The sequence below is a fragment of the Neopsephotus bourkii genome, unplaced genomic scaffold (assembly GCF_033783945.1).
Source record: "Neopsephotus bourkii isolate Nb327-2 ecotype Australia unplaced genomic scaffold, CSIRO-AGI_Nbou_v1 NB_1139, whole genome shotgun sequence".
In the NCBI taxonomy this organism is placed as follows: Eukaryota; Metazoa; Chordata; class Aves; order Psittaciformes; family Psittacidae; genus Neopsephotus; species Neopsephotus bourkii.
The window spans coordinates 4,550,193-4,561,281 of NW_026901625.1; the positions used below are offsets into that span (position 1 = coordinate 4,550,193).

Here is an 11,089-nt window from a genome sequence, read left to right on the forward strand (position 1 = left end):
GCACGTGGGGGCTGGGGGGCATGGGCTTGTGAATCGCCCCAGTGTGGAGGCCCAATGCTTTACACACGTGTTGTGTGTGCGCACGTGTGTACTGTGTGAACACACGTGTTGTGTGTGAGCACGTGTGTACTGTGTGAACACACGTGTTGTGTGTGAGCACATGTGTTGTGTATGAGCATGTGTGTACTGTGTGAACACACGTGTTGTGTGTGAGCACGTGTGTTGTGTATGAGCATGCATGTACTGTGTGAATACACGTGTGTGAGCACATGTGTTTTGTATGAGCATGCATGTACTGTGTGAACACACATGTTGTGTGTGAGCGTGTTGTGTGTGAGCACGTGTCTAGTGTGTGATCACATGTCTAGTGTGTGAGCACGCATGTAGTGTGTGAGCATGTATGTTGTGTGTGAGCACGTGTGTTGTGTGTGAGCGTGCATGTAGTGTGTGAGGACATGTGTTGTGTGTGAGCATGCATACTGTGTGAGCACGCATGTTGTGTGTGAGCACACGTGTTGTGTGAGCATGTGTGTTTGTGAGCACATGTGTTGTGTAAGCCTCCGTGTTGTGTGTGAGCACGCATGTTGTGTGTGAGTATGCATGTTGTGTGTGAGCACACATGGTGTGCGTTAGCATGCACGTGGTGTGTGTGAGCACATGTGTAGTGTGTGAGCACACGTGGTGTGTGTGAGCACGTGTGTAGTGTGTGAGCACACGTGGTGTGTGTGAGCACGTGTGTAGTGTGTGAGCACACAGACATGACCACGATGCACCATACAGATGTGCTCTTCATGGCACATCTGCCTTGCTCCTCTCCCATGCAAACCAGCATCAGAGAGGCTGGAAGAGCCCTGTCTTGTGCCGGGAGGCGAAACCGTGAGCCCCAAACCCCGCACTGAGCTTTCTTGGTAGGAAATCTCCTTGGTTTTTTGCTGCTTTTATTTCTTTTCCTTTTTCCTTTCAGAAAACGAAAGGCGGGGCGGGGGGGGGGCAGCAGCCTGGGGTGGTGCTGACCCCATGCACCATGGTGCACACATGCTCTGCGGTGCTGCAAGCACAGTGATGTCCCCATGGGAGCGCTTGGCCAAGGGGCATCCCTGGACCCTCTGAAGCAGGGCAACGAACTGCTGTGGGGGGATAGGGTGCATCCAGGTTGGGACCAAGGATGGGACAGACCCCACTTTGGGGGTGTCAGGAGCATCCAGGCTCACCGAGCACAGCACCATGCTTTGGGATGCTCAAGCACCAAGCGTGATGTTTTCCCCATGGAATTCCCAAAAAGCAGCACCAAAGCTGCTGTTGCCCCCCTGCTCCCCACAAGGCCCCATGCCCCGTGTCCCTTCGCAGCCCACACCTGTTCCCAGGGATATTTTTAGGGGCAAGTTTAGGAGCAAACAATTCCCATCCCAGCAGGGACAATGCCCGGCATTTTAATCCGGGGGTTATTATGGTCATGGATGCGCAGCTGCATGTGCAGGGTCGCTGCCATGGTGGGGACCAGGCAATGCCCCTCTCCTGCAGAGCCGCCTTCCCTGTGCCTGGGCACCGGGGGCAGGATGCAGCCCCCAGCCCGGAGCCAGGGGGGTGATGGACTGGCTGTGGCGGTCCCATCGCGTTAGACCTGCACCAGTCACATCCCAGCGAGCCCAGAAGACACCCCCCCCCCCCATGCCCAGTCTCCTTAGGGCCCCCTCCAAGGACACTTTCCCCTTCCCCAGCTCCCAGCGCAGTGGATCTGCTCCCAGCCCCAAGGAGGAGGCTTTATACCAGCCCCGTTAGACCTTTATAAGGCAACAGCCCCCGCGGGGCCGTGCCTCCAGCATCTTTCCTCCCAGCTGCCTTGGGATTGTTTTCGGAGCACAGAGGAGCCAAATTTAGCCGGTGACAAAGGCGCTGCATTCCCCACAGCCGTGCCCCGGGGACCTGACCAGGGACCGGGCTGCTTCAGATGCCATTTGCTCCAGTCTCAGGTTTCTTCCTCTGCTGGGACCTGGAGTGAGGAGGAGGAAAGGGCAGGAGAGGGATCGGGCAGCAGGACCCCTGGATTCAGAGCTTCAGCATCGGTTTCAGAGCACAGGTGCTGCCATGGGGGGCCAGCAGCAGGAGCCCAGGATCTCCCCATCCCTCCTCTCCGGATGATGGGATGATGAGGATGTCTTGGGTCTCCATCCCCAGCTCAGAATCCACAGTCAGCTGCCTCAAGATGAGGGCTGTTTTGTTAGGTACCACCCGAGGCTATGGGCACCCCCTGGAGCTCCTGGTAGGTAGGAACGGGGCAGGCTGGAAACTATGGGGCAGAGCAGTGCTGGGGCCAAATTCAAAGCAAAGTAATATCCTCCCATCAGTTCAAGTGGTTCCCCATTGGATGCCATGGAGGGGGTGATACCAACAGAGAAATGTATGGGGAGCACAGACCCACCCAGGACCAAGTCCCCAAGGACATCCCACTTGTCCCTATAGGTCCCAGTGGTCCTACAGGTCCTCTGTGGTCAGCCTTTTACAAGTGGACAACCTTGCACGTGTTTGGATGGACCTGAGCAGTTCTCCTCTCCCTCCGGACGTGCTGAGTCCCTGGAAGATGTTGGTGCTTCCTCACTGTTGGGCATCAGCCCCACAAGCACAGCAGGGGCTGCCGGGGCTGCCCTCCAGCTTCAGGTCGAACTGCACTGGGGCTGCAACGGTCCCTGTTGTTGGGCATCCAAACTCAGAAGGTATCTGACACACGGGATCAGGTTGGTTGCTCCATATGAAACCTATTTCCCTGCAGAAGCAGGCTTGCAGCGAGGCTGGAGGGATTCCTTTCCCTCCTCAAGGCCCTGGAGCCATCCCACCCATGCTGTCCATGCCCTGGTCCTCCTCTCATCCACCCCAGTGACACTGCACACCAGGACAATGGGAGACAAGCCTTCCACTTGTGGGGATACTGAGGGAAAAGCTGGTTTTCCTTAAATGCCTTGGGGACACTCAAAATGTTTGGAGAAGGGTCCAAAGCTGAGGAGGGGTCTCTCAAAGTGATGAGGTTCTTTATGAACCCCAGCATAAAGTGCTCCCTGCCCCATGTTACTGGCAGTAAGTAAAGTCTTTATTATGTCAGGAGGTATTATCTACTTTGGGATAGTGGAAAGACATTATCCCAATGGAGCTGAGCACCCACTGAAGGATTCCAGCTCTCCATGGTTTTGCCAAGTGACACGTGAAACCTCAACACTGATCTTGTCGACTCTGATAAAACAAGGGGAGGATATTCAATGTGTGTCAATGGGCGGACACGGTTGAACAGTGATGGCAGCTTAAACATCCTAAAACCCAGCCTGGTTTGCAGGCTAATGCAAAATATTTCATGGAGAAAAAGAGACTATTTCAAATAACCCCAAATTTTAGGCCTTTTTAGACACTTTTTCAGGGGGGTTAAGGCATTTTCAGGGTATTTCCAGGCCCTCCCATCTGTCTCTGAGACAGTCGATGCACATCAGCATCCCTTTTGCTGCAGGGCTGGGCTGAGCCATCACCAGGGCATTGGGGCTGCTCAGCCTGGAGAAGGAAGCTGAGTGGAAACCTCAGAGCAGCTTCCAGTGTCTGAAGGGGGCTACAAGGATGCTGGGGAGGGACTCTTCATTAGGGACTGTAGTGATAGGAAAAGGGGTAATGGGTTAAAACTGAAACAGGGGAAGTTCAGGTTGGAGATAAGGCAGAAGCTCTTCCCTGTGAGGGTGCTGAGGCGCTGGCACAGGGTGCCCAGAGAAGCTGTGGCTGCCCCATCCCTGGCAGTGCTCAAGGCCAGGTTGGACACAGGGGCTTGGAGCAAGCACCCGTGCACCTACATTCACCCCCACAAAGGGTGCCAGCCCCAGCACCCATGGGTGCTCTGGGGTGGGTGGCACAGAGTAGCCCCAGCACTGGCAGTGGTGGGGGGGGTGATGGATGGAGCAGGGGCTCCTGCCTTTGCTCTTGGGCAGCACTGGGGAACCCTGCTCTGCTCTGGGGCTCAGCACCCAGCACAGGGGGACCCTGGAGCCAGTGTTCTGGGGGGGGGGGGATGCTACGAACACCCCCCTGCCATGCCTCAGCTTCCCCATCTCCAGGGTCATTGAAACGCCTCCCATGCATCCTCTCCCTTCTTCTTTTGAGATGATCTTAAGGTCCTTTCCAACCCTATTCTATGATTCTGCATAAGGGACCTGTTAACTCCTTTGTGTCTCTGCAGGCAACTAAAAATACCTTCACCGTGCTGGGCCTCCTGCAATGCTCCCAGTGCCCTTATCCCCTTCTCTCCTTGCGTTCCCTACGTTGCTGTCCTGCCTGCAGGAGGTTTTCCCTTGGGTAAAACCACCCCATTTGCCCAATTCCACCCCTCAGCAGTGGGCCCCATCCCGGTGCTGGGGGATGCACCAAGCTCTGCCCCTGCTCCGGGGTGACCTTTTCCTCAGTATCAACCATTGAGCCCTGAGAGGTGAACCCAAACTGCCTCCCCCTCATCCAGCGCCCACCCCTGGCCCTGCTCCCAGGGTCAGGCTGTGAAGCCACCCATCCATCCGCCACAGGACATTCCCAATCCTGCAGGATCACTTGGTACAGGCAGGGGCTCTGTTGGTCTGCAGAGAGATGAGGAGCTTAGGATGGGGATGGAAAATCTTGGCTTTGCCTCTGCCCAATCTGAAATGGGATTTGCCTTGCTCTTTCTGTCCTTCCTCCTCCATTACACACACTCATCTCAACTGTTTTCTTCCCCATTCCTCGCTGGCACTTGGAAAACAGAAAACCTCTATTCACAGTGAGTGGGAGCATAGAAAGGTCGAAAACAAGGAATCAGAGCATCCAAAAGGGGCTTGAAATACAGAAGAGTTCAGAAAACCCCTCGCGCTGCGCGCTCCCCACCCCTGGGTGTTTGCAGGGCTTTGAGCATCACTGAATCCCCTGGCTCTGGCATTGGGGATTTATAAGACCCCCCAGGACAGAGATCCTTGCCTTGGGAATGCAGCAACCCACTCCCTCCTGCAATGCGTGTGGGGAGCGGGTCTGGGGGCTGCTCCATGCAGGGCTCCGTGCCCAGGGTGTTTCCTATGGGCAGGGCCCCAGGTCCCACCATCCCTGGAGCCCACCAGGTCCCTCCGTCCCTTCCGCAGCACAGGGATGTGCAGGGTTTAGATCCGGATCCATTTGCACCCGGTCACAAGCAGGGGGGCGCCTCAGCAAGAGAAGCTCTGAGGCCCAGGGATCGCATTCCTTGGGTGGAAAACCACCAAAACGCTCATTACCAAGAGCCGGTGGGACCCTGGCCCCGCACACGGAGCTCTGGCCACGCCACTGTCCATCCCCACAGCCGCTGAGGTGCCCCCACGGGCCCCGCTGGGTCTGACGGGGGTGGCTGGGGCTGGGGCTGGGGCCGGGATGCTCGGCTCTGCCATTCCCACGCATCCCGGCAGGAGGATCCGCAGCGCCTCCGGCCGCGGCGCTGGGGCTCAGGCTCCGGCTTGCGCAGCGCCGGTGGCTCCAGGCGCTCGTGTCTGCGCTGCCTGTCGGGGCAGAGCCATCCCCATCCCTGCAGAGCCAGGCGGGCTGCTCCCGGGTCGCCTGCCCACAAATCACCGTGAGAATCCCCTGGGACACAGCCGCAGTGGGATGGGGGGGACCAGAGAGGCTCGGATAGGGATGGGGGGTTTGGAGCCCAGCTGGTGGGGATGCTGGAAGCTTTAGGGGGGTGCAAACGACAAGCGAGGCTCTGTGCAGGATTTGTGCTCTCCCATGCCCTGCAGGGTGCCACAGATCAAAGCAACACCAGGTAAGCAGCAGAAGGTCCTGTTTGGGGACATTTTTGGTACAGGGAATCAGGGTCCCCATTGCCTTCCCTGGTGTTTCCCCACCAGCCTGAGGACAGCTCAGGGCAGGACAGTGTCCAGCAGCACAGCCACGTCACCATGCCATCAAGTACAGTGCCCAGAGGGGTCCCTGCTGCAACAGCAGCTCTGCAGCCCCTTCTCAACATGAGGGCTAAGGGGGATCCATGTCCCTGGCCATGTCCATCTGTCCCAGTGTCACTGGCATTTGGGCAGAGCTCACCGACACCCTGCTGCCTTCAGGCTCAACCTCATCCCTCCCCTGTCCTGCAGGAGAGGCCCGGGGGTCCCCATCAGTTCACCAAGGTCTTGGCCATGTCAGCTGAGGGCTGGAGGACCCCAGGCAGGGATGTCACCTCCTGCCATGTCCGGAGCCCATGATGGTGGCACCCGCTGTGTCCTTTGCCCCATCGTGCCAAGGGGATGTGGCTGGATGCCTGCAGCTGCAGCTGCACCAGCCCAGCTCCCGCGATGCTGCTGTCCTGCCCCAGGGCAAGGGGATTCAGCACCCACACTATGTCCACAGGGCCACCATCCCCTGGCCACAGACAGCAGGGGCCTCACTTGCCCGTACGGATCCCATTGTCCCCACTGCCCGCTGAGCCGAGGGCCATCTCCATCCTGCTCTTGGGATGCTGCATGTCCATGGGCTGTCCCACCGGGGCTGCGTCGAACTGTACCACTGCGGAGAGATGGAGTTTGTCACCCACCCGGCCAGTGCGGAGACATGGATCCAGCCCCGAGGGAACTGGGGAGGGGAAGCAGCCATGGTCATCACCATCATCCCATGTGCAAGATGGTAAAGGGCCCCGTATCCCTTGGGGCCATCCCAGACAGAGGGAGGGTGTTAGAAAGTCCCTCTCCAGTGATGTGTGGAGGTGAAACCCAATGAGGGATGCAAAGGGCAGAGAAGGGGGACACAGGACCACCACCCAGCAGGCCCATCCCCATCCATGGGACCCTCTCTGTGACCCCCATGGGGAATCACTGAACCACTCAGAGATGGGACCTCAGGTGGGTCCTGCCCCCCAACCCACGATGCAGGGATCCCGTACCTGCTCTGCAGCTGTGCCGGGCGCGGACAACCTGGATCGCCTGCTGGTTCTTGAAGCGGACGAGGCCCATGGTGATCGCAGCGTTCCAGCCGGGGTCCTCCTGCGCGCAGCGGAAGTCGATCTCGTGGCTGTCGTCCATCACCACGGTGAAGTAGATGTGCCGCTCCTTCCACTCCACGCACTCCACCGCCTTCATGCGGGCGAAGCTCAGCTCCTTGCGCCGCGAGCCCTTGGGCTCGAAGAGCTGCAGCCCCTTCTCCGTCAGCAAGCAGCGCTTCTTCTTCCAGAGCTGCAGCAGCCCCCCGCTGCGCTTCTCCAGCACCCCCTCCCTCAGCACCTTCTCGGGGGTCATTGCGGCTCCTCAGCACCGGGGCATCACCCACCGGGGGGTCTCCAACCGCTCCGTGTCAGAGCCACGCGTCCCAGGACCCCCCCGGGCACTCACCAGCGGCACTCAGAGGGGAGCAGCGGGGAGCCCCATCGCCGGCCCCAGCCCTGATGCCGGGGCTCTGCTCCCAGCCCTGCGCAGCGTGTGTGGGATCCCGGCACCGCGCGCCCCAGGAGCTGTCGCTACTTGCCCGGCCGCTTCCCACTCGCATTCCTGCCGCCTCGCCTGGCCCCTCCTGCGGCGCAGGCACCCACAACGCCCAGGCGAAGCCCGGCCAGGCCCAGGCGGCCCCGCGGCACCGGGAGGAGCTTTTGGGGTTGCCCCGAGGGCCTCGTGTGAACCGGCAGCGTGTGGGGATGGGGCTGCACCGCAGGGGGCTGGGGCACTGCAGGGCAGCCCGGGCATGGGGTGCAGTGCAGGCCTTTGGGGTGCAGTGCAGGCCTTTGGGGTGCAGTGCAGGCTGTTGGGGTGCCATGCATGCTGTTGGGTGCAGTGCAGGCTGTTGGGGGTGCAATGCAGGCTGTTGGGTGCAGTGCAGGCTGTTGGGTGCAGTGCCAGCTGTTGGGTGCAGTGCAAGCTGTTGGGGGTGCTGTGCAGGCCTTTGGGGTGCAGTGCGGGCTGTTGGGGGTGCAATGCCAGCTGTTGGGTGCAGTGCCGGCTGTTGGGGGTGCAGTGCCAGCTGTTCAGGGTGCAGCGCCAGCTGTTGGGGTGCAGTGCAAGCTTTTGGGGTGCAGTGCAGGCTGTTGGGGGTGCAATGCAGGCTGTTGGGTGCAGTGCAGGCTGTGGGTGGTGGTGTTGGGGGTGCAGTGCAGGCTGTTGGGTGCAGTGCCAGCTGTTGGGGTGCAGTGCAGGCTGTTGGGGGTGCAGTGCAGGCTGCTGGGGTGCAGTGCAGGCTGTTGGGATGCAGTGCAGGCTGCTGGGGGTGCAGTGCAAGCTGTTGGGGGTGCAGTGCAAGCTGTTGGGGTGCAGTGCAAGCTGTTGGGGTTCAGTGCCAGCTGTTGGGGGTGCAGTGCAGGCTGTTGGGATGCAGTGCAGGCTGTTGGGGGTGCAAAGCAGGCTGTTGGGGTGCAGTGCAGGCTGTTGGGGGTGCAATGCAGGCTGTCAGGGTGCAGTGCCAGCTGGCACAAGGCAATAGGGTGCAGTCCTGGTGGGGATGGGGGGCTCTCGGTGCAGTACCAACCAGGAAGGGGCTATAGGGTGCAGTGTTGGTTGTAGTGGGGGCTGCGGGTCTGTGTGTGCAGCACCAGGCAGCCAGGGGCTGTGGGAACCCCTGGGTGGGGGCTCACATGCAGGCAGGAGACATCTGGTGTCTGTGCAGGGCTGCCCTGCAATGGACACAGCTCTCAGCACCCACCTATCCCTGCACCCAAGGGTGCTGCCCAGCCCTCAGCAGCACATCTCCCACTCCCCCCCCATTCCCTGGGACACGGATCTGAATCCCCCAGCAGGGCGCAGCATCCCTCGTGTGAGCGGTGCAGGGGGATGCAGCGCCCAGCGCGGTCCCGCCGGTGCCCGCCCTCCCCTGCAGCAAAACACCGGCTCCTTTCCGCCCCGTCTCGTTCCCGTTCCGGCCACCGCAGCTCCTCTGTTCCTGTGCCAGCGCCTGGCACCGAGAGTCACGACGGGGACACCCGAGGCTGCCAAAGGGGGGTGATGCTCCCTGCCTGCCGTGGTGCTGGGGGCCCGTTCGCCCAGCCAAGGGGAACAAATCACTGCATGGGGCTGGCAGCCCAAGCCCCTGGCTCCGGCATCACCCCCGGCGGGTGCAGCCCCTCCTGCTCCAGCCCCTCCATCACCCCCGTCCCTGCAGCCGGCGTGGCCGGGGGAAACGTCTGCAGCGCCTTGAGCTGCTCCTCATTATCCCTCATTAAGAGGGCAGGGCAGCGCCTGCCGCAGCCAGAACTGGTTCGTGCTCCCCGGGGCCAGCCTCACCGCGCTGGCGATGATCCCGGTGTCCCAGGACACGCCGTTTCCTGACGTCAGGCGGCCCCGGCTCCCCCGCAGCCCTCTGCATCCCTCTGCATCCCTGCAGCACAGCCCCGGGTGCCACCATGAGCACCCCAGCGTGCCCAGAGGGAGCAGAGCAGAAGTGTGGGCTCCCCCCGTGCTCCAAAGGAGCATCCGAGGCTGTTTTCCCACACCCAGGTAAAGCTCGGCTTCAGGGATGCTGAGGTGAGAAGTTTCAGGATTGGTGCTCCCAGGTCTGCTCCAGCGAGCTGGGATGTCCGTGGGCACTTTGGTTGCCCAACCAGACCAATCTCCTTCCCCTCCAGGAAAGCCAAGGGCTGCCAAACCCCTCCAGACCCAAATCCAGTTCCAGATCTGCTGCTCGCTGCCTCTCTAGCCTCCTTCGGTGATCCTGCCCCTCAGCTCTGCTCTCATGAGACCCCCCTTGCAGCACTGGGTGCAGTTTTGGCATCCTCAGCGTAAGGACATGGAGCTGTTGGAGCAAGTCCGGAGGAGGCCACGAGGATGCTCAGGGGCTGGAGCAGCTCCTGTATGGAGCCAGGCTGAGAACATTGGGGCTGCTCAGCCTGGAGAAGAGAAGCTGTGTGGAGACCTCAGAGCAGCTTCCAGTGTCTGAAGGGGGGTACAAGGATGCTGGAGAGGGACTCTTCATTACGGACTGTAGTGATAGGACAAGGGGTGATGGGTTCAGATTGAAACAAACAGGGCAAGTTCAGGTTGGATCTAAGGCAGAAGCTCTTCCCTGTGAGGGTGCTGAGGCGCTGGCACAGGGTGCCCAGAGAAGCTGTGGCTGCCCCATCCCTGGCAGTGCTCAAGGCCAGGTTGGACACAGGGGCTTGGAGCAAGCTGCTCCAGTGGAAGGGGTCCCTGCCCGTGGCAGGGGTTGGAGCTGGAGGAGCTTTTGGGTCCTTTTCAACCCAAACCAGGCTGGGATTCTCTGATTCCATTCTATGGTTCCATCACCACCAGCCTCCAGGCTGCAGGGCGCTCGGCCACGAGCCAATCCTCTGGTTCATCTCTTCAGAGGCCGGTTTGGGTCCCACAGCCTCTCCATGCCGGCAGCAGCAAGGGATGGATGCTGATGGGTGCCACGTGGCTCTGCTGCCTCAAAAGGGAGCTGGGCAACACTTGGGTGCTGGTGTCCAGCACCAGGCTGTGCCCATGCACAGGGAGCAGTAACCAGCAGAGGGTAGCAGATGGTCAGAGCATCCTGCTGCAGTTTGGGCAGGGGATGCTCCAAAAGCATCCTTGATCCCATCTCCAGCCCCTGGGCCTTGCCCACCACCTCCTCTGGCTTAAGCAGGAGGTTGGATTTGAGACCTCTGCAAGGCCCTTCCACCCGACCTGCTTCTGTCTGTGACCCTGTGAAACCCAAATCCAGCACTTTCTCCTGGGTTTGACCAGGCCCTAAGAAGCAAACAGCCTCTGTGGGGTCCATCACGCTTGGTGTATGGCAGTACATCCCCTCTCTCCAACACAACCTCTACACTATGGGAAGAAGAGACTAAAGAATCATAGAATCAGACTGGTTTGTGTTGGAAGGGAACTTAAAGCTCATCCAGTTCCAGCCCCTGCCACAGGCAGGAGGGACACCTTCCACTAGGGCAGCTTGCTCCAAGCCCCATCCAACCTGTGCCATCCGTTATCACCTCACCACCTCAACCACACACCCCAGAGCAATGGGACCAGGTAGAATTTGGGTCTCAGGCTCGGAAACCAGGGATTTGGGAAGGGTTTTGAGATGTTTAAAGAGTTACTCCTTGCCTCAGCTTTGTGTAAAACCCAGGCTGGGAGGAACAGGACAAAGTGCTTAAGCCGATAAAGAAGCCCCAGTCCTGCATCAC

At 60.0% G+C, this 11,089-nt stretch overlaps 2 protein-coding genes across 5 annotated transcripts in view; one reads left to right on the top strand and one right to left on the bottom strand.

Moving 5' to 3' along the window:
* Positions 1-11,089, top strand: part of IGFN1 (immunoglobulin like and fibronectin type III domain containing 1) — a 212,574-nt gene that overhangs the window by 142,008 nt on the left and 59,477 nt on the right. The window lies entirely within an intron of this gene.
* PHLDA3 (pleckstrin homology like domain family A member 3) lies at positions 6,372-7,254 on the bottom strand. Its single transcript, XM_061363191.1, has 2 exons — positions 6,890-7,254; positions 6,372-6,516 (listed from the first exon to the last, which is right to left on the bottom strand). The coding sequence occupies exons 1-2, from the start codon at positions 7,239-7,241 to the stop codon at positions 6,395-6,397; spliced, it is 474 nt and encodes a 157-aa protein (XP_061219175.1). The 5' UTR covers positions 7,242-7,254; the 3' UTR covers positions 6,372-6,394.

What these genes read in the sequence shown, in the direction of transcription:
- PHLDA3 (XM_061363191.1), bottom strand. Translation starts at nt 7,241, where the DNA reads ATGACCCCCGAGAAGGTGCTGAGGGAGGGGGTGCTGGAGAAGCGCAGC. An exon ending in CCGGCACAGCTGCAGAGCAG is followed by an intron (nt 6,517 to 6,889) that starts GTACGGGATCCC and finishes ATCTCTCCGCAG; the next exon opens with TGGTACAGTTCGACGCAGCC.